Source organism: Chinchilla lanigera, unplaced genomic scaffold, assembly GCF_000276665.1.
Source record: "Chinchilla lanigera isolate Chin_1 unplaced genomic scaffold, ChiLan1.0 scaffold00015, whole genome shotgun sequence".
Classification (NCBI taxonomy): Eukaryota; Metazoa; Chordata; class Mammalia; order Rodentia; family Chinchillidae; genus Chinchilla; species Chinchilla lanigera.
The window spans coordinates 6949039-6974443 of record NW_004955416.1 but is presented as its reverse complement, the minus strand read 5'-3'; the positions used below and the strand labels follow the sequence as shown (position 1 = coordinate 6974443).

At 42.4% G+C, this 25405-nt stretch overlaps 1 protein-coding gene across 1 annotated transcript in view; it reads right to left on the bottom strand.

The window, feature by feature from the left end:
- Eif2ak4 (eukaryotic translation initiation factor 2 alpha kinase 4) overlaps window positions 1–25405 on the bottom strand; it is a 107706-nt gene that overhangs the window by 31159 nt on the left and 51142 nt on the right. Inside the window, exons 12-23 of the mRNA XM_005381212.2 lie at window positions 24451–24881; window positions 23432–23501; window positions 21232–21315; window positions 19060–19182; window positions 17034–17138; window positions 14495–14552; window positions 13807–13886; window positions 9869–9970; window positions 7602–7655; window positions 4723–4959; window positions 2820–2895; window positions 2121–2242 (exon numbers count right to left, since the gene is read on the bottom strand). Of these exons, the coding sequence (XP_005381269.1) occupies window positions 2121–2242; window positions 2820–2895; window positions 4723–4959; window positions 7602–7655; window positions 9869–9970; window positions 13807–13886; window positions 14495–14552; window positions 17034–17138; window positions 19060–19182; window positions 21232–21315; window positions 23432–23501; window positions 24451–24881 (1542 nt within the window). The remainder of the gene's footprint in view (window positions 1–2120; window positions 2243–2819; window positions 2896–4722; window positions 4960–7601; window positions 7656–9868; window positions 9971–13806; window positions 13887–14494; window positions 14553–17033; window positions 17139–19059; window positions 19183–21231; window positions 21316–23431; window positions 23502–24450; window positions 24882–25405) is intronic.

Here is a 25405-nt window from a genome sequence, read left to right as displayed (position 1 = left end):
CTTCTTGCAGCCTGGTTTTCTCCTTAAAAACAGTGGGGCACAGACATCCCTCTGTGTCATGTGCTGTGGCTGTAGAGAAAGTATTACACTTTCCTTTCGATCTGTGTTTGTCTCAGTAAATTCTTCCACCACTGGGCTCCGCCATGCCATTTTGCATGGCATCATGTACACTGTTTCTTTCTAAAACTTTTCTGACCCAGGTGTGGAGGCACATGCCTGTAATCTCAGCCGTCTGGAAGGCTGAGGCAGGGGGACTGCAAATTGAAGTCCAGCCTGGGCAACTTAGCAAGACCCTATCTAAAAATAATAATTACAAAGTGGCTGGGGATGTAACTCCATGTGAAGTCTCCAGGACAAACTTTTTGATTTTTCTCTAACAAAAATGGGATATCTGAGTTTTTGAAACTTTTGTTTTTAAGCTAACAATATACCATGGACATTCCTATAGTTCATATACTGATACGAATATATCTAAACATTTTCATCTGATAACATATGCATATTCAACTTATGAAAAAATACAGGTCTAACTGGGTGCAGTGGCACACACCTGTAATCCTAGCTACTTGGGAGGCTGAGGCAGGGAGAGTGGCAGGAAGAGTGAGGCAGGAAGAGGCAGGAAGAGGACACCTGGGCCACTTAGTAAGACCCTGAATCAAAATAAAATATGAAAAGGACTAGGGATGTAGCTCAGCGGTGAAACACTCCTGAGTTCAATCCCTAATACTAGGCCATGGAGGGAAAAGAAGGAAAAATACAGATCTAAATTTTCTTTTTGGAATTGAACTCAAGGTCTGCACGTGCTAGGCTGTACTACTGGGCTACATCCAGAACCCTTTAAAAAATTTTTATCTTTTAATTTTAATATTTTTTAGGGTCTCACTAGGTAGCCCACGTTGGCCTTATACTCATGAAACTCCCGTGTCAGCCTCCCAAGTGCTGAATTACAGGTATACAACACCACACCTGGCTCAGCCTTGTGAGAGTTGAAATTATAGGTATGAACCATCATAATGCCTTGCTAAAAATTTTATCTTGAGGTACATACTCATTAAATTGCCTAGGCTGGCCTTGAACTTATGATTCTCCTGTGTCAGCCTCCAGAGTAGCTAGGATTACATACATGAGTCACCATACTTAGCTCAAATTTTTAGAGAGCTCCTTAGTATTCCATAATATCTATGACAAATTATTCAACCATTTTTCTACAGATGAATATATCTGTAGGTTTCAATTTTTGGCCACCAAAATAATGTGGCTATGGACATCCTTTTAACATTCATACCCTAAAGTGTTTTTAGTTTTTGAATAAAGTTCTCAAAGTGAGAGTGCTGGTTCAAGTATAGTGTGTGTATCAAATTTTTAAGAACTTTATTATAAACTTTCAGACTACTTTTCTAAATGTTCAGGAATTCGCATTCTCCCCTGCAGTGTTTGGAAGTACCCATCTTCCTACACCCTGATCACTTTAGATCTCAATTTCAACCACTCTGCCAGTCTGACAAGGGAAGGTGAGAGAGCTGTGCATTTCTTTACCAGCAAGACTTAACATGTTTTCAGAAGGTTACCACCCATGTGCTTTTTCTCTCCACTCATGTTTCTGGTTTTGTGGGGAGGCTGAGGATTGAATGAGGTACTTGCACATGCTCAGCACACACTGTCACTTGTGTGTCTCTTTATAATTGCCTTCTACGCACTAGGGATTAAGCCTCTGTCTGTCATCTGCATTGTATATCTTCTTCCTGTCTATACTCAGTGCCACTGACAGGTGACACCTGTCAACGTGGGATCTGATAGGACCCAATGCCATGCAGGTAAATGACTTGTAAGACTGCTGCTGTCAAAGGAGCCCTGGGGGTCAGAAGAAAGCAAGCTTGGTGGCACTTATCACATCCAATTGGCAGAAGCACTAGTGGCTGTAAGAGTCTAATTGCTTTAGATGTGAACATGGTAGGTGGTCACATTTACTGATCTCCAATCATGCTCTTACTCCAACTCCCTTAAGGATGTTAGGTCTTACATGTTAGAACATGTAGACTCTGAGTGGAAGAACATGTCCATCAGGGACAACTGTTTAACAGAAACACGGGCCGGACTGTCAGCAGTGCCCCTGGCCTCACCCGAAGGTCGAAAGGCAGCATCACTAGCATCCCGCTGTGGTCCATGAACACGGCCGCCTCGTTGTGCTCGTAGATTTGCCTGTTTCGGGGAAGTAGGAGTGGCGTACACAACTGGACGGCTCCTATACCAAAGCAGAGAAGACAAACTTATCATCGGGTTCTGGTTCTCTTCCGGAGGCAACCTGAAATGAACACTAACCTGACAAGTAACCTACTCATCATTAGTTTTTCTCAGTTCTCTAAATATACAAATGGAGAGCTAACCTAGGTTAAGTTTTGTCAGTTGAGTACTATTTCTTTCTTTGCTTTTCTCTCTTTTTTTCTTTTTTTTTTTAGACAAGGTCTTGCTTTGTAGTTCAGGCTGGACTTGAATTCACTATGTAGTCCAGGATGGCCTCAAACTTGTGGCAATCCTCCTGCTTCAGCATTCCAAATGCTGTGATTACAGGCATGTGCCACCATGCCCAGCTGCATTAAGTACTATTTCTGACTGCACAAACGAACTGGATTTAGTAGCAAGCTGAAATATTCCAATCAGTTTTTCCTCAGTGAGCTGAGCTATAAAAGTAAGCTTAAATTTCACATGGCATCAATTATTTGCAACTGAATTTTAATAAATGGTTGTACTAAAATTTACTAATAATACTTTCTAATGATAAAAAATCTTATAAAAAGCAATGAGTTTTTAGAAGGACATACCATGTCTTTTAAAGATGCGGATGATGGTTTCACATACATGTTGCTGTATCTTGGCTGTGCGGATTGAGAAGTTGCCCTAAAATGGGACCCAGTTATAGTGTCATCACCAAACTCTAACCCAACAGACCCTCTAGAATATTATCTGTGGCCACACTTGGTACCACACTGCTTATTCTCACGATCATAGAAGAGATCTCAAGAAGTCAGGCCCTCTTCGAGCATATTCAGGGAAGAGACCACACATGTTTCACAATACTGTACGTCCTGCTTCAGAGCGCAGGAACCACCATATCCTTGCCAGCAACGGGAACCACCATGCAGACACACGCTCTTCAGGGCACATGCTCTCCCCAGGGACTCTCAGGGACACTGCAGTGATCACACCCCAGGGGAATGAGGCTTCCTCCCGCAGGTAAGGAGAGTCCCTGCAGGCCTGCTGAAAACTGCAGGGCACCTATGTACTTTGCCATTTGCTTATTATAAAAGCACTCTCTTTTCTTTGCAGAAAACCACGAAACAACAAGCAAAAAGACAAAACTAAAAAAAGTCACTGGTGATCCCACAAATGTCTTTCTTAACATTGCCAGCTAGAAGAAATGATCTGCTCCTTCAACTCCACACTGACTGGTGACCAATTTTTACCACCACTTCCTCTACAACATTATCTCATAAACTTGTATCATACATTAAGCATACAGAAACATACAGAGAATACAACCAGTATTTTTTTTACCCACCTAACTTGGTCAATTTTTAACATTATATTGATATATTGCCTTTTTTTATTTTTTAAAGAAATAGATATTAAAGGCTCACAAAATTAGCAACCTGGCTATACTTTAGAAGCTCTCCGGGAGCCTCTAAAGAGATTCCCTGGTGCTGGGGGTTGAACGAGGGGCCTAGCACATATTAAGCACACACTATATTCCTGGGTTACACCTCAGTCCCTTAGAGAGATTCTTTTTTGTTTTTTTAAAGGTGTGAATTGTGGTGCACACCTGTAACCACAGCACTTGGGAGGCTGAGGCAGGATGATTATGAGGTATAGGCCAGCCTGGGCCACAATTCAAGATCCTGTCTCAAAAACAAAAAACCAAAATATTACAGAAAATACATACACACACACACACACCCCTAAGAACCAAAGTTCTCTTTTTTTCTTTTGGTGATTGGGAGTTGAACCCAGGGTCTAACCACTATACTATATTCCTCAGTCCCTTAGCCACACTCTCCTCTCCACCCCCACTTTAACTTTGACACAGGGCCCCTAAGTCACTAAATTTCCCAGGCTGGGCTCAAACTTGGGATCATCCTGCCTCAGCCTTTCAGAGCGCTGGGACTACAGGTATGCAATGCTATGTCCAGCTACACGTTCTTTGTAAAAGATGTGGGCTCATATGTTGCCAGGCTGGCCCTAAACTTTAGGTCTCAAATAATCCTCCTGCCTCAACCTTCTGACTAGTTAGGATTATAGGCATGTGCTTTACACCCAGCTCCTTAAAGAGACTCTTAAAGGCCCGCTAGTGCTGCTGGGGAGTCCAGGCCCTGTGCGGTCATATCAGAGAGCTGCCTAGGTGATCTGGACAAGCTCCACACTAGAAGCCACCCTACTACTTCAGCAGGACCCGGCTGTGCGGCTGCTTCTGGCCCTGGGCAGCTGGGCCCAGGATCAGAGTCTTAATCTCTTGGATGGGTATGGGTGGAGAGGGATGGGTCCAGAGCTCTTTCAAGTGAACCGAGGGGCTCTTCACCCCAGAACAGGGCACCCTCACATGGGCTTTCAGGGGCTCCTTGGGCCTCAAGTAAGAACTTCTGTTGGAGGCATTAAGAGACCCCCAGGGAAGCACGGACCTGACTTGCTCCTTTGGGGGACCAGAATGCTGTCTGGGCAGCGCTCACCCACCTTCAGGATGTCGCTGTCGTAGGTGTAATCGATGGCAGGGGAGACGCGCTGGGAGAAGAGCTGGGCCATCATGGTGCGGTAGGCCTTGCCGTCCGTGTTGGCCAGCGTGTGGTGCAGCACCTCGTGCAGCTCCGATTCCTCCATCTGAGGCGGTGGCAGCAGCTCGCTCTTCAGCAGCTCTGTGGCTGTGGGCCGCTTGGCTGGGTCGTGGTTCAACAGCCAGGAGATGACAGATTTCTACGAGGAAAGCAAGGCACAGTGTGGAGAATGCTCGAGGTCCTCCTGACAAGCCATGGTCAGTTTAGGGAAACAGAAAGGCACCCTGCTTCCTGCACTTGGTGCATTTTAATTGGTTTTCTGTAATCTTGGATTATGTCATTTTTCTCCACCTCATAGTGCTACAAAAGCGTACAACAATGTAATAGGAGTACTTCTTTTTTTTTTTTTTTAATATTGGAAATTGAACTTAGGGCCGTCACACAGAGCTCCGTGCCTCATCCTTTTTTCATTCTTTATTTTGAGACAGACTCTTACTATGTCACTAAGTTGCTCATGCTCAGCTTGAACTTGTGATCTTCCTGCCTCAGCCTTCCAGAGTGCTGATATTACAGGTATGTACCCCGATACACACAACCCCGGCTAATGGGAATATTTCCTGAAAGGCAGAGGCCCTTTATATGTATCTTGTCACACACAATAAAAAAAAAACAAACAAACCAAAAACCTTACTTTAGCAATTACACAGATGTGAAATGTAAAATATTGTATAAAAAGATATAGGGACATAAAATAAATAGCTTTAGATGCCTAATATTAGATATTACAAAGCATAGTAGCTGCTAGAATCCTTAAAGCATGTAAAACACCTTGTTTTTATTTTTCTTCTCTGTTTACTGATACTATTTCTTTGAATTTTCTTGATTTATGTCATACATTTGTTAACTTCCATACCAGGGAACCATGTGAAGGCAACTCAAACCTTGGAATGGTTTTCTAATAACTCTTCTCCTTTTGTTTACAATGAGGATTTTTTTTAAAGAGGAGTATTTGATAGAAGAAAAATCTGAAATTTTATTGTTTTGTTTCGTTTTTGTACCAGAATCAAACTCTGGACCTCATGCTTGCCAGGCAGGTGCTGTGCTGCTACATCCCCGGCCCTATTAAGTATTTTCTAATTGTATATCTTTAAAGTACCCTCCATTCTCTTTGGTTGAAAGGACAACACAGCTAATTATTTTTCATGTGATACAGGAGTTTTGTCTCCTAAAGGAACTGACACGATACAACTTTTATGAAAGACACACTCAGGCTAGTGAGAACAATAGTAACTTGTTCAGTAGCAGCGACACTTCTGTGTGTAGCAAACATTATGCCACAATCTATCAGTGCTGTCTCCTTTCAGATAAAATGCAATGACTGACTGGGGAGGTGGTTCTGAGCTGTTGCTGTTTTGGTGTCACATTTATTTATTATTTTTTGGTTTTTTTGAGACTGGGTCTCACTATGCAGCCCCGGGTGGCCTTGAGCTCCAGGCGATCCTCTGACTTAGCCTCCCAAGTGCTAGGATTATAGGTGTGTGCCATCACACTTGGCTGTGGTCACTCTCATACAGGCCAAACTCAAATGCTAACAGTACCTAAAGCGTCCCCGAAGACAGGGAAATAGCACTCATGAGAAATGGTTTGTATGGCTGCTGTCAGGTTTGCAGGTAAACCAAAAGTTCCTTAATTTATTAAGTTCCTTAGTAAAGTTTCTGGGCTACCACAGCTGTTCCCATGTGGAAAATTAAGACTGATCACATTATAGGGAAGGACAATGAGATGGGCATTTAATTACGATACACAGAAACATAGGAAATTACTTGATTTAAATAAATAATAATAACTAGCAATGTAGAAAAAAATCACTGTGTGTTTTCTGATGGTTCTTCACTAATTAAATAGATGTGACAGAATGGTCCCCATAGCCATGAATAAATGTTATGTTAAATATCACCAAACTATAGAATGTTACTGCTAGTATTAAGGGTACTAAATACCTTTATTCTACAGGTGAGAAAAATTTAAGTCCAGATAAGCACCATGTCCATCCAGACACATGATCAATAAGTAGGCAGTAGCAAATTACTGCAATGTTCTATGTATTTGTGTTCCTGCTTTCAATGTTAATAACTTAAATAGGATATTTCAGCCTTAACTATAATTGCCAGTATTATCGGTTTAAAGAATAAACTTAAATATGACAAGGATATTAATCCCTGAAGGTTTCACCAAGACAAACAACTGGCACTTTAAGAAGAAAGGCACACTGGAGGTACATCACACAAATCTGATAATTATTCTTTCAGACTTGGTGAGCACCAGTGGTAGCTTCTGGGCTGAGTTACATATATATCCATAGACTCAGATATTCACATTATATAGGAGAAGTGACCTTGCTTTACTACACTGTAACATCAGAGTGTCTAGAAAATGCAACATTTTCCCCACAACCTGAGCTACCTCAAAACAGAACAAAATTATAGTTTTAAATGGCATACTTTTCTTAAAATCCCAAGTTTTAGCTAAAACAATTAGGTAAAAAGCACTCTTCTCCCCCACCCCAACAGCTTAGCCAAGGATTCAAACAGCACTTCAAAAGTTCAATGAGCCACACAAAAGAACCCTGCAGTTTGTTAATTTTCTCTGCAGCCCTTGGCATTTTATAGTGTACTTCAAGTCTAGTAACACTGTAAGTGCTTCATCTTTTGGTGTTTTTCCCCCGTGTTGTTCCCAGCACACAAGAGAAAGAGTGGCAGAAGATTACTAATTGACAAAGAAGAAAAACAGTAATTAAAACCCAGGACCAAAGACATAGCAATTAGAGCTCCAGAAAATTACCTGCTTTGTATGTTCTCCATCATCAAAGTCTTCTGGAAACTTCGGCGAATCGGGCTGAAAGAGTGTTATATTCAAATCAGCAAGTGCTTGGCAGATGGCCACAATGCACACATTTATCCACTACAAGTCGAAAACCCAAATGCAGAAATGAAAGTTTGCTGCCAAGGAGTGACTGAGGAGACAGCTTCTTCAAATTGGATCCCTACTCTTCCAATTACATGACATTATTTTATTATTCTTTATTTGTGTAGTGGCTTTAGATGTGGATATTAAGGTAACAGTGTAAACAATACTACATTAGTCACAAAGATCATAGACATTATTTTAATACAAGTTTACCCAAATGCCAGCCTTGGTTATAGAACATATCTCCTCTGAGGACTATTTAAAAATCTAATCTTTTCGGAAAGAGACAAAGTAGTCTTATTAAACACATAGCTGAAAAAGGCAAAAACATAAACAAGCCATAATACCCAGAAAGCACCGCGCCCCTGATCAGCAATACAAAGTAAGCAAAATAAAACCTTAAACTGTTGTGCCCTGAAAGTTTTCACCTTCCTGGTAAATAGGACCTCAATTATAACATTAACTTGACAATTTAGATATTCTTGGCATGAAGGAACAAACACGCATTATAGAGTAAAGAAAGATACTTCATCAAGGACAGGCACAGTCATCTAAGAGCGTGGCCGGCACCAGTTATCACAGGATCCCCTCCTACACTTTGCAAACAGCAGCTGTCCACACTGGGCCACAGCACAGAGAATTCAACTAAAATACCTAGAGGAGTATTCCTAGTTACAGGACATACGATTTATCTTAACAACTATTCCTGTTTCACACTACTGAATAAGGACAAGGAAGGCTCTCTAGCTCTCTTAACTGTGGATACTTGAATCTAAAGTCTCACTTCCCAAATCTCATGCTGTGCTCTCTCCTTAGTGGGGCCCCTGGCCTTCACACTACCACTAGACCCTTTAGGCTCAGGCAGCACCAGGGGCAAGGATTAACCTCAAGAACACAAAGGGAAATTTCACTGGGGAAAAAATTTTAAGGAGCTAGTATCTTCCTCCGAATCATTTAAACTTCCAATGCATGGTGCTCTTCTTAAGGCATTCAACACAAAATTTTCTTTTTAAAAACTAAATAGCTGGGCTGGGGATTTAGCTCAGCAGCACAGCACCTGCCTGGCAAGTGCGAGGTCATGAGTTCGATTTCCGGTACCGGAAAAAAATGAAAACAAAAAACAAAAAAAAATAAAAATAAAATAAAATTTACAACAAAAACAAAAACTAAAACTAAATAGCTATTATCCTTTCACCCATTCCCATGGCTGTAACTATTAATATCATACAAACACTTTTGGATTCCTCCTTTGTTTTAATATTAAGACTAAATTTTGCCAGGCACCCATCATGGTGCATGCCTGTAATCTCAGGAGGCAGAGGCAGGAGAATTGCAAGTATGAGACCAGCCTGGGCAACTTCCTGTTTCAAAATAAAAAAATAAAGGGCTGGCAATGTAGCTCAGTGGTAGAACACTGGATTAGTATGTGTGAGGCCCTGGATTAAATCTGTAGTACCATACATACCAGGAAAAAAGAGAAAAGAACAAATTTCTCAAAGACTAAGTATACTCAAACAATTTCTCCAAGATTTCAAAAAATAAAATGAGTAAATTATCATTGAAGGAATATAAACAGAGGTAGATTTTTACAGAAGACAAAACTTAAGATCCCTCATAAGTGCTGACAGTCTTTGGCTCCCACAGCTTTTTTTTTTTGTACCGGGAATCGAACTCGGGACCTTGTGCTTGCCAGGCAGGTGCTTCTGCCACTGAGCTACATCCCCGGTTCCCATAGCTTTTTGTTTGTATGTTTATTTATTTATTCTTTTTGTTTTCATTTTTTTTGAGAGGGTCTTGCTGTGTAGTTTGAACTCACTGAGTAGCCCAGACCAGCCTCAAACTCATGTCAATCTCCCACCTCAGCCTCCCAGGAGCTGAGATCATAGACATGCACTCCTACATCAAGGTTACACAGCTGGTAACAACTTAAATAAGGTGACTTCCCTTGTTGAGAAAACATTTCACTGCAAATGGGGGAACTGTTCAGCTTGGCATAACTCAGCAAATGAGTCATTAAAATTACCGCAGGAGAACCTCTTCTATAGTATTAACATTAGGAAAAATACTCCTCCTGAAATTCTGATCTCCCTGCTAAGACTGAGGCCACTGGACACCTCTGCAGCAGAACAGCCAGTACATACATCTCTCAGTTGGTTGAGAACGAAGATCCTTTCTGAGGCTGTCACCATGGGATGATAGGACATCTCAAAGAAGATAATTCCCAGGCTGAAGAGATCTACTTTCTAAGGGAGGAAAAATATTGAGAGCTTTGATATGAAAGTATAATTTACCAGGAATTACAGGGACAGCACTGTTAGGTGAGAAAAGCTCGCCTAAGTGTAGAATAAGTCACACAAGATAAATTTGATGATTTGGTCTAAAAAAACTATAGGTATAAAAATGAGGTAGTTGATGATAAAGTATTTGGCATCACTTCTCTCAAAACCTTCCTTGAATATTAATTGTACCTTGTTTAGTCACGCACGCGCGTGTGCGCGCACGCGCGCACACACACACACACACACACACACACTAATAACTTCTGGCTGAAGAATGCAAACATTGGCTGAAGAGCAAGGACAATTAAGACTTGTAAGAATCTGTCTTGGGCTGCAGATGTAGCTCAGTGGTAAAGCTCTTGCCTAACATGCATGAGGCCCTGGGCTTAACCCCCAGCACAGGCAAAAAAGGAAAGAATTTGCTTTACCTTACACCTTCACTAATCATTTCAACAATGAAACAGACCAAAATCTGCAGATGATGGAAAAGTCAACTACCGAGTGCAAAGCTCTATTAATGAGGACAGAAGACTGGCAAAATAGAATGATCATGTGACTCATCCTAGCTAACCATGCATATGCAGTTAAAAAGGAAAAATAAATTAAAAGGCCACCTACAGTGGGAGAAAGTATTTGCAAACCACACATCTGATAAGAGGTTAATATGTAAAATATACAGAGAACTCATACAATTCACAGGGAAAAAAAAAAAACACGACAATCAAAAATGGACAAAAGACCTGAACAGGAAACTTCCCAGAGTAGACATACGAATGGCCAGAAGATGTGTGAAGAGACACCAAGCATCGCTAGTCACCAGGGAAGTGCAAATCAGAACCACAAGGCCTCATTTCATGCTAGTTGCTTCTTAGTATCAAGCAGTCAAAAGATAATAAGCATTGTGAAGATGTGGAGAAAAGGGAAACCTTGTGCACTGCAGATGTGCTGTAAATTGGTGTTGCCAATACAGAAAACAGTATGGAAAAAGTAAAACCAAAATTATCATATGACACAGCAATCTAAAGGAAAAAATATCACTATCTCAAAGATATCATTATGCCTATGTTAACATGCAATTACTCATAATATTCACCATATGCAATCAACCTGCTGGTTGACAGGTAGATAAAGAAAATGTGGTATAAATATAGTAGAATATTATTTAGCTTTTAAAAGGAAGAGGAATCCTGCCATTGTGAGAACATGATTAGAAGTGGAGAGCATTATGCTAAACGAAATGTGCTAGACACAGAAGATAAATACTTCCAGATCTCTCACATAGGTCAAATCTACATAAAAGTCCAACTCATCACAACAGGTGCTCTACCAGGGGCTGTGAGTTGGGGCAAAAGGAGAGACGTTGGTCAAGGGGCACCAACTTGTAGTTATAAGATGAACAAATTCTGGAGCTCCACTGTACAGTGTGACCATAGTTTATAATGATATACTTTGAAATTTGCTAAAATAGATCTCAGATGTTTTCACCACACACCAAAAATGGTAATAAGGGGACGAGATGGATATGTTAGTTTGATTATGGCAACTATTTTGCAATGTATACAAATATTAAACATTATCTTGTACACCTTAAATATATATAATTTTATTTGTTATATCTCAATAAATCTGGGAAAAAATAAAAAAACAGACTAAACACAAATGAATTAGGATATAAATAAGATGATTATTTAATAATCAATGAGTAAGATAAAGATGGCAATAATAAAAAGGAAAAAGGAGCAAAAGAGCAACTTATATAGAGAAAATGGATGCAGGGAGCTGTGAACAGGAGGACACAGAAGGGCAGAAGGCAGTGCAGTGAGCCTCAGGAAGTTGATTACCTCCTGGCCCAGGAAAGGCTGCTCCTTGTCAGAGGCCAGGAGGAACGGGGGCCGCACTAAGGAAATGCTTCCACATGAACTGGACTTCAAGATGAGTAAGACACTTCTCAATCTATCCCCCAAGACCGCCAAAGTCTTGAACACCAATGCCCACTGTGGCACTTCCATGAAGGCTGGTTACAAAATATGTGGAACACCGAGAAAGATGCCAAGATAGGAACCTCCCTTAGTCCCTCCTTGTTTAAAAATACATAGCTTTCAAAATTAGAACTACCTTACTTTTTCTAATTTTTATTCCCTTAATAAAGTGAGAATATTTTTCATTACTATAATCGTTTTTCTAAAACATGTTTCTAAAATGCATTTTTAATGCCACGTATTCTGCTACATGAAGTCTCATATTAATTAAACCAGTCCCGATTTTCTCACACTGTCAGTTTTTACTTTATAAACAGTGCTGGGAGGAATCCTTTTCAGGCAATCCCGGTTGTTTCCTTTTGATCACTTTCTAATGGTACAGTTGCTTGGCCAAAGGGTAGAACACTTGGAAGAAGTTCACGATACTCGTCCACACTGAGTGCAGAGGTGACTCTTAAGGTGCCCTCCAGGTCCCCTCCTGCTCCCTGGGTACTCAGAGCTCTGTGTCGCCTCTACATGCTGCCCACGGCATCCTACTGAACAAAACCCAGGCTGAGTTTCCACTGTGTGCTGAGAATCTGTGCAGATGTGCACTGCCTGCCTGATCTGTTTTTCAATCTGCCTTTATTTTCTCATTCAGTCTATAGCTTTATATCCATCTGGTGCTGACAACTCTCAGGTTTATACTTCTGACTTTCATCTCCCTGAATTTAAGTCTTGGATCTCTAACAACTTAGTGTAATAACATATCTCCAACTGGGTTTTCCTCATACCCTCTGTCTCTTCTCCAGGTCTTTCCCCACATTTCCACACCCCAGTCAATCACCCTTCACCCGGGTGCTCCAGGCAGCACCCTGAGCCCGAACTTTCCCCTTCCAACATCTAGTCCACTAAGAACTCACTTCCCTCCTATATTCTTTCCATCTCTGCTGCCACTGCGCTGGTGCCAGCCTCCAGATGCTTCTTTGGGGCTTCTGCAAAGCCTCCTCGCACTGCCCTAAAGAGCTCCTGCTTAAGATTCTTCAGTGGTTCCCTGTGTACTTCAAATAAACTCCTTATCTTTGGGCTACACCAGCCCTGCCTGGTCAGAGCCCTGCCTTCTTTCCCAGGCCTCCTGTATGCTGCCCTCCCTGCCACTCTCCATGCCGCTGCCACACTGCTTCAGCTGACCTGTCCTAGACACGCCAAGCTCCTCTCACTCAGGGTCTTCTCTTTATGCTCATGCTTTCCTCTGCTTCATCTCTTTCCCTTCCTGGCACGCTCTAGGCCCCAACCCTGTGTGGCTCAGCCCTTTTCATCTTCTGTCCTAATACCCAGAGAAGATGTCTCCTACTGCTGTTTTGTCACTCAATTCCACTTTTTTTTTCCGTTTAGCTTTTGTTATAATTTGTGATGATTTTTCACATTTTTGGGAGGGGGGATACCAGAAATTGAACTCAGGACCTCATGCTTGCCAGGCAGCCACTGCAACACTGAGCTAAATCCCCAGCCCCGATTTTTCATTTGTTTGCTCTCTCATATACCATCGGACAGTCTCCGCAAGGGCTGGGCCATAGCTGTCTCCTTACTTGACTGCCATGTTCCCTGCATTCCTGGGACCTTTCTTGCTCAGGGCTGGGTTAGCTCACACATTTTTGGATGAATGGACTGGCCTGCCAGCTCCTGGCTGCCTGTCTTTGGCACTGTGGGTCCTGCAGGAATGTGAGTCAGTGAATGCTCCTGACTATTTCAGCTGGTAGCTAAGTCCCAAGCACTGTGATCTTGCTGTTCCTGCTCTGCCCTCACTTTTGAGCCCTTCTGTGTTCCCCAAAAGCTCTGTACCTGGTTGTATGAAGACTTGGTGCTTCCTTGGACCTCTGGGCTCACATATAAAGCGGTGCCAACCATCCCAGTCAAACGGCCTGTGTGGAGGGAAACAGAGGGAAATCTTTCCAGTGATAGGATTTATAGAAAAGGCAAATTAAGCAAAAAAAGTTTCTGAAGCCTGAGGCCTGCTTGGTTAACTGTCTGCAGCGCTGCCAGGAGGAAGCAGTATGCATTGCAACAAATGACTAACTTAGTCAGTCACGGGGGTACGCTGTCTGACACACAGATGTCTGCTGTTGCAGAGGAGGGCAGTGCCTCAGAAAGAGCACCCCAGGTGGGCCAGGTCCTGGGGTTACCTTATATGATCACTTGGAAGGAAGACAACTGAACTGTCCGCACATGGGAATTTTTCTAACTGAAGCTATGAGTCTGAAGGACCATATAGTGAAACCGAAAGGAAAAAACATGTTCATAATTTTGTTCATTTTATTAAAATTTACTTTAGAAAAAAAGCCTTTACAAATGAAAAGGAGGCTTTAGGTTCAGAAATTCTGAGGTCTGTTTTTTTTTTTTTTCCTCTGGTACCGGAAACCGAACTCATGACCTTGTGCTTGCCAGGCAGGCGCTTTGCCGCTGAGCTAAATCCCCAGCCCCCTGAGGTCTGTTTTAAATACATGGATAAAATATAGTTTTCTGGATTTACCTGAAGAGTCTGACTTAATCAAGTGATCTCCTGCCTGATCATCTTGTTTGCTGTCAGCCTAAAAGCAGAAGTAAGCCAGGTATCAAATTAACATGGTATAACATGCCATAAGAATAGCTTGTTATTCTGAGATGAAGACTGACTGAAAAAATATCACATAAAAATTGGAATAAATGTAATAATGCTTTTTTTTTTTTTTTTAAGTTTTAAATGCTTTTTAGTTTGGTTAACCCATTCATGTGAGGCTCATAGGAAACCCAATACAGTCTTGAGGGAGAAAACCAATTCACTAACAACTCTCCCTGCAGGATAGAAATATCCCAAAGTGATAAAAAGCAGCAGCAAGATCTATCATGTACAGGTGCAAACTCCCTACGATGAATGTTATCATTATGTATATCTAAAATGTACCAATAAAATAAAAAGTTAAAAAAAAGAAGTATCCCAAAGCTTATAGAAACCAGTTCATTTTCACATTGCAAATGCCAAAACAGGAACTATTTAATAGGAAGAGTAAGAGTGCACTGAAAATAACAAATTCATCCTTCCAATTTTTTCACTGCTTTTACTTTTTCACTTCAGATTCTACTCTGTTTTCCTAGGGGCTGTTCACTAAATCAGCCTCACTGTCACTCACTGTACCACAAGGGCAGCCCCCTTCCTCCACGTATCTATTTATGACAGCATCTCCGACAACATCCCCCGTCACTGCTGTCACAATGTCACTCCTCCGGTTTCCACAAGCGCCACCGCTGCCGACAGCCCTCCACCATTCGTGGCGTCTGCTGTGTTGCAGGTGCTTTCCCTGCATTCTGACTGAATTCTGTGAGGTAGGTATGAGCATTGGGCACATTTTACAGATAAGAGAGTTTCACTAATTTATCCAAGGTCAGGCCACAAAGTGAATCCAGGTCAGCAGGACTCCAGAGCCTGTGTTCTTATCTCCCTAACTATACCTCCAGGCAGCAAATTACTTTCTTCAGTCCCCGGGGATTCAGTTCCCATCATCTGGCCTCTCCGTGGTCTCAGTACTCTCCCGCCTCTTCCCCTTCTGGTCGGTAAGAACTGCGTCCTTACTGTCTCCTCCTGCCTCTTTCTCTCTCTACTTGTAACCTCGCCCTCTAATTTCATCCCCGTGCTTGGTCTCCAGATCCTATTTTCTTTTGCTGCTTACACTTGAAATGAAGTGCATTTACTACCTATCTTGGTGTCTCATAACTCTGGCTTAGGGTGTGAGGGAGAACTCCTCTGGCACTCAGACCTGCCACTAGACTGCCCAACCTTCTGAAGACCACCCCCCGCCCCAGCACCCTCTCGCTCTCCCTATACCTCAGTTTCAGTCCATCAGGACACGTGGGCGGCTGGGGACGGAGCTCAGCAGCAGAGATCGCCTAGCAGGCGTGAGGCCATGGGTTCCACTCCCAACACTGCCAAAAAAAGTGGTTTTCGAACAACCATATCTACTCACTGCAGAGTCCCTCCTTATGCTGGACTTCCCTGCCCTGGTGCCACTGTGTCCTGGCCTCAACTGTGGCCTGCTGGACTGTCACCCATCTGTTAGGGCGCATGTGAAATGGGCCCATCTATTCTTATACCGCCTTTTCTGGAGGGAGGTGCTGGTGGGGCCTTGCCATATTGCCCAGGCTGGTCTCGAACTTCTGGGCTCAGGTGATCCTTCTGCCTCAGCCTACCAAGTTACAGACTACAGGTGTGGGCCACCATGGCCAATCTGTGAAGCATTTCTTTTTTTTTTTTTTTTTGGTTTTTTTGGTTTTTCTCCGGTACCAGGAACCGAACTCACGACCTTGCGCTTGCCAGGCAGGCGCTTTGTCGCTGAGCTAAATCCCCAGCCCCTGTGAAGCATTTCTTGACCCTTACATCTGTATGTTAATTTTCTCCTGTCTAGCTCTTACATCGTTATTTCTTTCACCTCATATTAATTGGTTTTGCATTTTCAATAATTTCTACAATGTCGTGAAATACAGACACCTTCTAAATTACAGGTTGGCTGGGACTGCTTCACCTGGTGTTTTTATGTTTTTAGTTTTCCCAAATTGAAAGCCCCTCAAATGTAAGGCATTTTTCCAAGGGCTCAGCAGGGAAGATCAAAATACCAAATTATTTAATACAAAATGACTTTAGTGTAAACATTGTTCATAAGCCAATATTTGTGTTCTTCAAATGGAAGCTGCTCACTAAAATTTACTCCCAATTTCCAAGCCTAAAACATCACTTGTAGTGCCTACTGCAGATGCGCCACTTCCCTGAGGACTACACAACAAGGCCATGGAAACTGCAACCCTGTCTTCCAACACTTCTATGATTAGCAAGGTGCCTGGGTGCATTTTCTTTTTCTTTCTTTTTGAGACAGGGTCTCACTATGCAGTTCAGGCTGGCTGTGAGCTCACTTAGTAGCCCAAGCTGGTCTCAAACTTGAAACAATCCTCCTGCCTCAGCTTCCCGAGTGCTGGGACTATAGGCATGCGCCACCACGCCCATTTTGCATTTTCAGGTACAATCAAATTTTTAAAATACTCACAGAGAAGGCTAGATGGTCTGTTGCCAAGCCAAAATCACCTATCTTCACATGGTCATCAGAATCCAAAAAAATGTTGACAGGCTTCAGATCCCGGTGAATCATTCCCTGTGAGAACAAAGAAACCAACACTTGCTTTCCATGCAGTCTACAGTTATACTGTTTCTTGATCTGAAAGGCCAAAGTAGTGACAAAAGATAGAGAGGTCTTCCACAGACCACCCCCTTCTGGGAATCTGGTCTCTCAAGTCTCCCAACTTCCTGTGCCTTCCCTATAATTTCCCAGTGTCAGCTGTGGGCCTGATCAGGTGATACCCAAATGGGTCCCTGTGGCATCCAAGGCTCCCTCCACTGGGTCTACCCAAGTACCTTCCCTCCTGTTGTATCACAAAACCCTTGCTCTGGCCAGAGGGACATACTTCTTTCCTTCCTTTTTCTATGCCTTTCTTTGGGCCATTTCCCCTGCCTAGGGCACTCTTGCTTTTCTCCACTAATTCAAACATACCGACATTTGCAAGTGCCATCTCATCCTGCGCTTTCCTGAGAAGTCTAATAGTTCAACTTTGCATCCCCAGCACAGAGTGGGTAATTCTTCTTTTTCTAGTGGTTCCTAATGCTTACTGTTTCATGTGTTATAATGTGGAAAATAATTAAATGCAATACAACATAATTGTACAAGCCAGGCGTGGTGGCTCATGCCTGTAATCCCAGCACTTGGGAGGCTGACGTAGGAGGACTGTTGCAAGTTCGAGACCAGCCTGGGCTACAAAGTGAGCTCAAGGCCAGCCTGAACTGCACAGCAAGACCCTGTCTCAAAAAAAAAAAAAAAAAAAAAAAAAATTATTGTACAGTCTCTTTTACCACTACATGAAGGTAAATTCTGGTTCTCTGAAAACAAGAAGTCCCTCTCAAGCCTGGGGTTTGTCACATATCCATGTCTGTGTATGTCTAGGTGGGCAGTGTTAGATGCCAGGCAAACACTGCAGACATCAGGGGGAAGGGGAAGTGGGCACATGGGACTCCAGGATGTACCAGAGGAACAGGGCTCTAATAACCTTCCTTAGAAGACATTTTTATTTCCAACCTTACAAATTCTGCTTCTAACAAATCATTTATAAACTACCCATATAAATTATAGCCCAGGCTTCTCAATACAAAGCATAGTACAAATGGTTTGAGGGTCAAGAACACTGAGGCAAAGGAAAAAGACTCACACTTTATACTGCCTAATGAATTAGACAGTCCCATTTTGAAAACTTAAGCCTTGTTTCATGCTGAAGCTAGGTCCAGGAGCTTTTCTATTGTAGTAGCAATTTCTAGCTTTGAAATGACATTTTATACATGTAGTAAGCTATGCTACTCCATGCTCACTCATTCCTCTCCTTCCTAGGTGACTTTCTAGCTTTTCCACGTTCCTCAGAAGGGCACCACTAATTTAGCTAGAATCAAACCTCGGTATGATTAATCATACTCAGTGTATTCCAAACTAATAAAGGAATCATCATATTTCATACATGTTCAAGTACTTCCGCCTCATCCAGAGGCTGGCAAACTTTCTCTGTAATGTGCTGTATAGTAAATACCTTGGGCCTTTCAGGCTATACAGCCTCTGTCGCAACTACTCAAATCTGCTATTATGACAAAATCAGCAGGAGTGAATATGTAAACAAAGGAGCATGGCTTTGTTCCAATAAAACTATTGATAGACAATGAAATTTGAATTTCATGCAATTTTCATGTCATGAAATATTCTTTTTTATTTTTTTACAGCATGTAAAAATATAAAAGCCATTTAGCTCACAGCTTGTACAACAGCAGCTGGCTTTCACTCATGAGCCACAGCTTGCTGAACCCTGTCAGCAGTTTTGTTTGAACTCTGATACTAAGACTATTTGCTTGTGTTATTTATAAAAATACTTGAGTCTATCCATAGTTTTCTCTCTACTTGGGTTTTTCTCCTGTGGTGACATCTGATAGTCATAAATTTATATAACTGTAAGTTGTTAGATACAAAATACTATAAAATTTACTTTCTCGTGGATATAAGCTAATCCATCCAGAATCTCCCGAAAAAGCCTCCAGAGTCTGATGGTGTCTCGGTACAGTCCCTGGTCGATAGTGTCACGTAAAGTGCTCTTTTCACAGTATTCCATCTACAGACAAGAACAAAACAGGCATGATTTGATTACACAAATAGTTTAAAGGGGGATAACTGCATTTAATGTAATCATCCATTTTAAAATTGGTAATATGGGTTTTAAACAGTTATAGCAAAGACTTGACTTTTTACACTAAAAAAAGGTATTAAAAATTACTTTGGACAGTGAGAGTGTGGCTGAGTGGTAGGACACTTGCCTAGCATGCTTGAGGCCTTGGGTTCAGCCCGCAGAGCTCCTCAACCTCTCCTCCCCCACCAAACAGAACTTCTGGTGGGCAAAGATGCGCCTGGTGATAATAACGTTCATAACCAACAGTACCAACATACCCTGGGGGAAAAATATGCCTCATCTTAGTATCCCAACATTACTGTTTTTGTGCTGGGTATGAAATCGGGGCCTTGTGAGTGCCGGCCAAGTGGGTCACAGTTTCAGCCTCCAATTTAAGTTTCTTAATATAATCGCGTATTTCTTTAAAAAAAAAAACAAAACCTTCCTGCTTAAAATCTTTGTCACAAATAACACAAATTTGATATTGCAATAAAATTTTATTTATTGTTTTACAAATTTGCTTTTGAACTCAAATTTGTAGGAAGGGCCAGTTAATCTAATGATGTCATGACTTTTTCATTTGCTCATTAAAAAAATTACCTTCAAGTCTAGAGCAAATACCATAAATATGAAAACATTCAAAAAGAGGCTCTGCCTTACCCCTTGAGTGTATTAATGTATCAGAAGACAACAAAGCATCATTTTCAAGATGCAGCATTTGATTTATTAAAATGGCCTGCATGTCTCAACCAGCGCCAGGGTGGAAATTCCACTGGTTATTTTTAAAGACAGGAAGGTCAGCCTTCATTCTCTCACCCTTGGCTGACAAATTCTGCATCGTTCTTTAGGGCTCAGTCAGAGTCTCCCCAGTGCCCCTATGACTCCCGGACCTCACCTCCTATGCCTTGGGCACACCTCCTTTACTGAAGTCCATCTGTCTTATTAATTGTTTAGCAAAAAATGGTATATGGCAGATACTAAACGAGTAGGGGTCTATGGAATAAATGCTTTATCATCTGTGTGAGTGGTACCTTAAAGATATTCACATTAAGGAATACCTAAATCCAGCACCATTCCCAAGAAACCCACCACCTAACTAGTCTCTTTAAAACACTAACTTGTCTGAAGGTTCCTTTTTCTGCATGGTACTAGATCTCAGATGGAAAGACCTGCCTCCTTGCAGGTGCCTGAGAATGTTAATAATGCCTGATAGGCCTGCTCCCCCAGGGTACAGTAAATATTTCTTCTTTGGTCTACAGCTGTCCCTCTGCTGCAAGAGACCCCTGCCACTGACAAGGCTGCTACTTTTTTTTTTTGTCTTGTCTTTTTTGTTTTTTCCCGGTACCAGGAATCGAACTCACGACCTTGCGCTTGCCAGGCAGGGGCTGTGCCACTGAGCTAAATCCCCAGCCCCTGACAAGGCTGCTACTAAAGCACAGAAGGTAGCCAAAACCTAGGCTTCATTTCTGATACGCCTCATCGGAACTGGTCTGCTGGCAGTTCTCGCTCCTGAAGGTAAGGCACTTTGCCTAAAGCCCAATAGTTTCTTTTGCATGCACAAGTGTTGTGCACACCATATCTTACTTGTCCAGATTCAGCTTGTTAGACAAAGTGAAGTTTCTATACAATTCCAGTCTAGTATTTATGGAACTCAGATGTGGTTCAAAGAGTATCACACGTTTGCTCATTTATTCTTCACAAGCATATGAGACAACTATACTTAATTTACATGGGGAAACAGGCACAGAAGGCTGAAGAACCTTGTCTGAGCTCACACAGTTGTGACAGGTGGATCCAGGAGGTGAAGTCACATAGCTCGAGTCTGAGAAGCACGAGGTGGAGGCTGGGGGAAAAGGTCTACTTGTGGTAACCTTCCTGGCCAGCTGACCTCTGGCAGTGGCAGTAAGCCCTCTTCTATGCACTGTCTTGTTGTGCGATTCTGCAACACACCCGCCCACTGGCCACTGTGCCACCAAGCTGCACGGCTGGGCTCACCTGGATGTACAAGTAGTGCACGGCCTCGGTCGTCACTGACGGCTCGCTTTCTTGGCAACTGTTCTTTCCATCGCAGTCTTCATTCTAACCCAAGAGAAGGATATAAGAATGCAAGATGCAGGCTGAAACTAGACAAGACCACCACCACCCTCATGAATCTGTGCTGACTTCCCACCCTGTTGCCCAAGGGGGAGGTCAGTGAACAGAATGCAACCACCATTCTTCGCAAACCCAGCAAATGACAGACAAGTTTGCTTTAACTAGAATCTTCTGCATGGCTTACAAATCTGTCACTAAAATTGTAAAACAAGTAGGTATTAAAGATAGGTAATATTTTTAAAAAAGGCCATTTAGAGAAAGACTCCTTAACAAATCAATTCTTTCTTCCCATTGATCATCTAAGAAGTACAGAATGTAGACAGTCTAATATTTTAAGGCTTCAGGGTTAATGGGATGACTTCCTTTGGTGAACTTAGCTAAGGCAGCTTAACTGTGACCGTACTATCAAAGGGGACGTGCTCACCTATGCTGCACCTTGTATAACAAGCACTCAGCTGCCACTTACAGTTAACCATCTTTTAGCCCACTCCCCACATACATTTGTTGCCTAGAACTAATTTTCTTTCTAAATATGGTATCTTTTTCTTTGGTTTTTTGAGACAGGGTCTCCCTGTGTAGTCTGGGCTGGCCTCAAACTCATGATCCTCCTGTCTATGTAAACCACCACACTCCGCTTTCATAGTAGCTTTTTTTTGAGACAGGGTCTCACTACGTAGTCCAGGCTGACCTTAAACTCATGGAGGTCCTTCCACCTCAGCCTCCCAAGTGCTGGGAGTATATGTGTGTGCCATCATAACTTTTTAAGAAAATACCTTTTTTTCTTTTGATATATACAGTTAAATGTTTTTAATCCCCATGTATGGAAAGGTAGTTCGCATGTGACCATTTCTAATTCACAACCTCTATGAGGAAAGATTTTTCAGTATTTTTACTTTATTAAAATACAGAAAAAAAAATCTGCTCTAGAAACAACTGGGTTCACCCCTTGAATCATTAATGTGCTCTGGGGATTATCTGTGGAAGATTATTAATCTCTTAGTGGCTTCTACCCACCAATTAGAATGCCCTCGGGATACTGCCCTTAACTGAGCAAAGCCTGGATCATTAATGTGGTGTCCCTATAATAATCAAATGCATACATCACACTAAAACCAAACACAATTTTCATTTTAGCAGTACTTTAGATCATCTGCACTATTACTTTAATTAAATTTATAATAAATGTAAAGCAAGAGGACATTAAAGTGACTTTAATTGATAAGGGGAAGTACTTCTAATAAAACACACTGCTTAATCCATTCACACCGCCTTCAAACCAGTTTAACTACTTATCTAACAGAGTCCACACGTATACCTTTCTTTATCTACTATTTGCACCCTGGTAACTGCTGAGAGTAGTATTTTTATTCCTGGTAATAAAGTAATCACATTCACCATCTGTCTGCAGAGTGTTTCTCTGCAGTAGCATCTCACAAGCTACCCCTTCATGCATTCGCCAGCCCTGAGGACGCTGCTGGCCTGGGCAGGGGAAAATACAGGAATGCCTGGGGTTTGAAGCTCCAACCAGGGCTTCACACATGAAGTGCTTGAAGAAATAAATTCTGCATCACACCAAGTATACATGCTCTTGAGAGAGAAGTTCTTGTAAACAAAGTTTACTTTTACTAGAGGTCTGGTGCATTTTGGTATCTTCTCTCTGTAGTACGAAAGTGCTGCCACATAATCATGACACACAGAGTAAGATGCTATTCTAGAGGATGAAAATAAGGCATCAAGCTGAACTGATATGGAAGATCAACGTTATTCCAAGATGAGACAGTTTACTCAATTAATTTGCACTCAGACCTCATCCCCAACCATATAAAATTTCCCAAATCATCTAGAAAATGGTTTTCATCACATGAGAAAGTGCTGTATCTCATTCACTTCTCTTTTTCCTAAAGTCAATTTTACGCAGATAAAAGTCTGTAAAGAAACACAAGTGGCTATATTTTAAACAAATTGTTTTAAAGTAGATATTTACATGATAGACCCAGCCCTTAATATTCTACCTGAGGTTTGTAACATCAGCTGTTGCTTTCCTTATGCACTGCATTCTATGATAAGTAAAATGGTATAATTTCTACATTGATATATTTACCTGATTCTCACTTTTACTGTTTTCGTCTTCATTATCAAAGATGATGTCACTTTCAGAATCTGAAGCAGGTCTTAAAAAGAGAAATAGAGATATATTTAAAAAAAACCAGAATCCCTGTTACACTTCTAGCAATTGACACTCGTAACAGAAAGCAGGAGGGGACAGACACCACACTCCCACCTCACCCTGCAGTGTGGCCACACCACCACGGTGAGGGTGCTCCCCCATTATGCAAAACACGGAACTCTTAAAAAAATTAGCCAGACAAAGACTCTAAAAATTTTTTTAAAAATATGCTCATAGCTAAGAGTTATGGTAAACTGTATCCAAATGGATAGAATGAAGTAAAAGCATGAAGCTAAATGGACAGGCTGGATACCACGAGGCAGGAAGTTTGGTGTAAGGTCATAGTTTTTGGTCTGGTGCTTCTTTTTTTGAAACTACAATTGGTAATATCCCAGGATTCCCAAATTAGGTCCTAACATACAGCTGGAAGGGCTTACCTAAAGGAATGACCTACAAGAATTTATGTAGTAAGATGAACTACTAGAATTAATTTCTGCTTTTTTCTTTTCTCCAAGACTTTGATCCTGGAGGCCTTTTGAAGACAATGGGGAAGAAATTTCTTTGGATTGAATTTGATTACTCTCTAAAAGTGTGTTTCACGACTTTGTTTCTTTCTGAACATGGCCAACATGTTTAGATTTCTTTCTTTCTTTCTTTTTTTCCTTCAGTACTGGGTGTTGACCCAAGGGTCTTCACACTGAGCAACAATCTCCAACCCCTTCCTTCCTTTTAAATTTTTGAGGCCAGGTCTCACTAAATTGCTAAATTGCCCGGGGTGGATGGAACTTGAAATCTTCCTGCCTCTGCATCCCAGAGTGAAGGGATTACAGGTGTGAGCCACCATGCGGGGTCTGGACTTCTAAAGGGATCCTCACTCCTCCGGCGCGGGCTCGGTAGGAGCTATGACTGGGGTGTCACAGGAACGCTGCCCGGCAGTGCCCACCCATTCTTACAGGAAGGACTGTGAGAAGACGCCCCCATGCTCATCCTCATCCTCGTCTTCCTCGTCACTGCTGGAGCCCGCGCCGGCCCCTGGGAAGCGCGCGCTGGCGGAGCGTTCGGCCGACGTGCTCCACTCCACCGAGCTGCTGAGGATGGGCGGCGGTGCAGCGGCCTCCACACTGTCCGTGTCGCTGTCGCCTGCCGGCTGCCCTGGCACTATGCGTCCGCCCAGGGCCTGGGGCCTGGAGTCTGGGGGAGGCGTCCCCGGGCCGGCCGGGCGCTCGTGCCTCTCGATCCAGGCGTTGTAGTAGCGCACGATGTTCTCATGGTGCAGGCGTGACAGCAGCGTCACTTCGCCCTTGATCCTGCGGAAATGCCTGCTGGCCGGGTTGATGGGGATGCGCTTGACCGCATAGCAGCAGCCGTCCAGCTTGTTCTGCACCTGCAAGGCAGGGGCGGGTGAGCAGGGGCTCGCTCAGTCCCGCTCAGAGAATCCGACGCTACAAGGAAGGCCCAGTCGCCTTTTCCCAACTCCGGACAGCTTAGCATGCTACGATGATGCGGAAAGGCAACCTCCATTTTAATCAGCAGCTTTTGATATTTACTTTCCTGCTCTTCATATTGCGTATCTGTGATTCAAATTTCTAAATAATTTTTAGTTTCAAAATAAACATTTATTGCTAGGTGTGGTGGCGCACGCCAGTAATCCCAGCACTCAGGAAGCTGAGGCAGGAGGATCGTTGCGAGTTCGAGATCAGCCTGGGCTACAAAGTGAGCTCAAGCCAGCCTGAACTGCATGAGACCCTGTCTCAAAAAGACAAAAAAAAAAAAAAAAAAACCCTACCCTCCCCCCAAAATAATTGCATGCCAGTTTTATAGTAAACAGAGAGTTTGGGAAGTTAAGTAACTGCCCAAGATGTCATAGCAAATATAGGTCTTTTTTTTTTTTTTTTTCCCCTGGATACC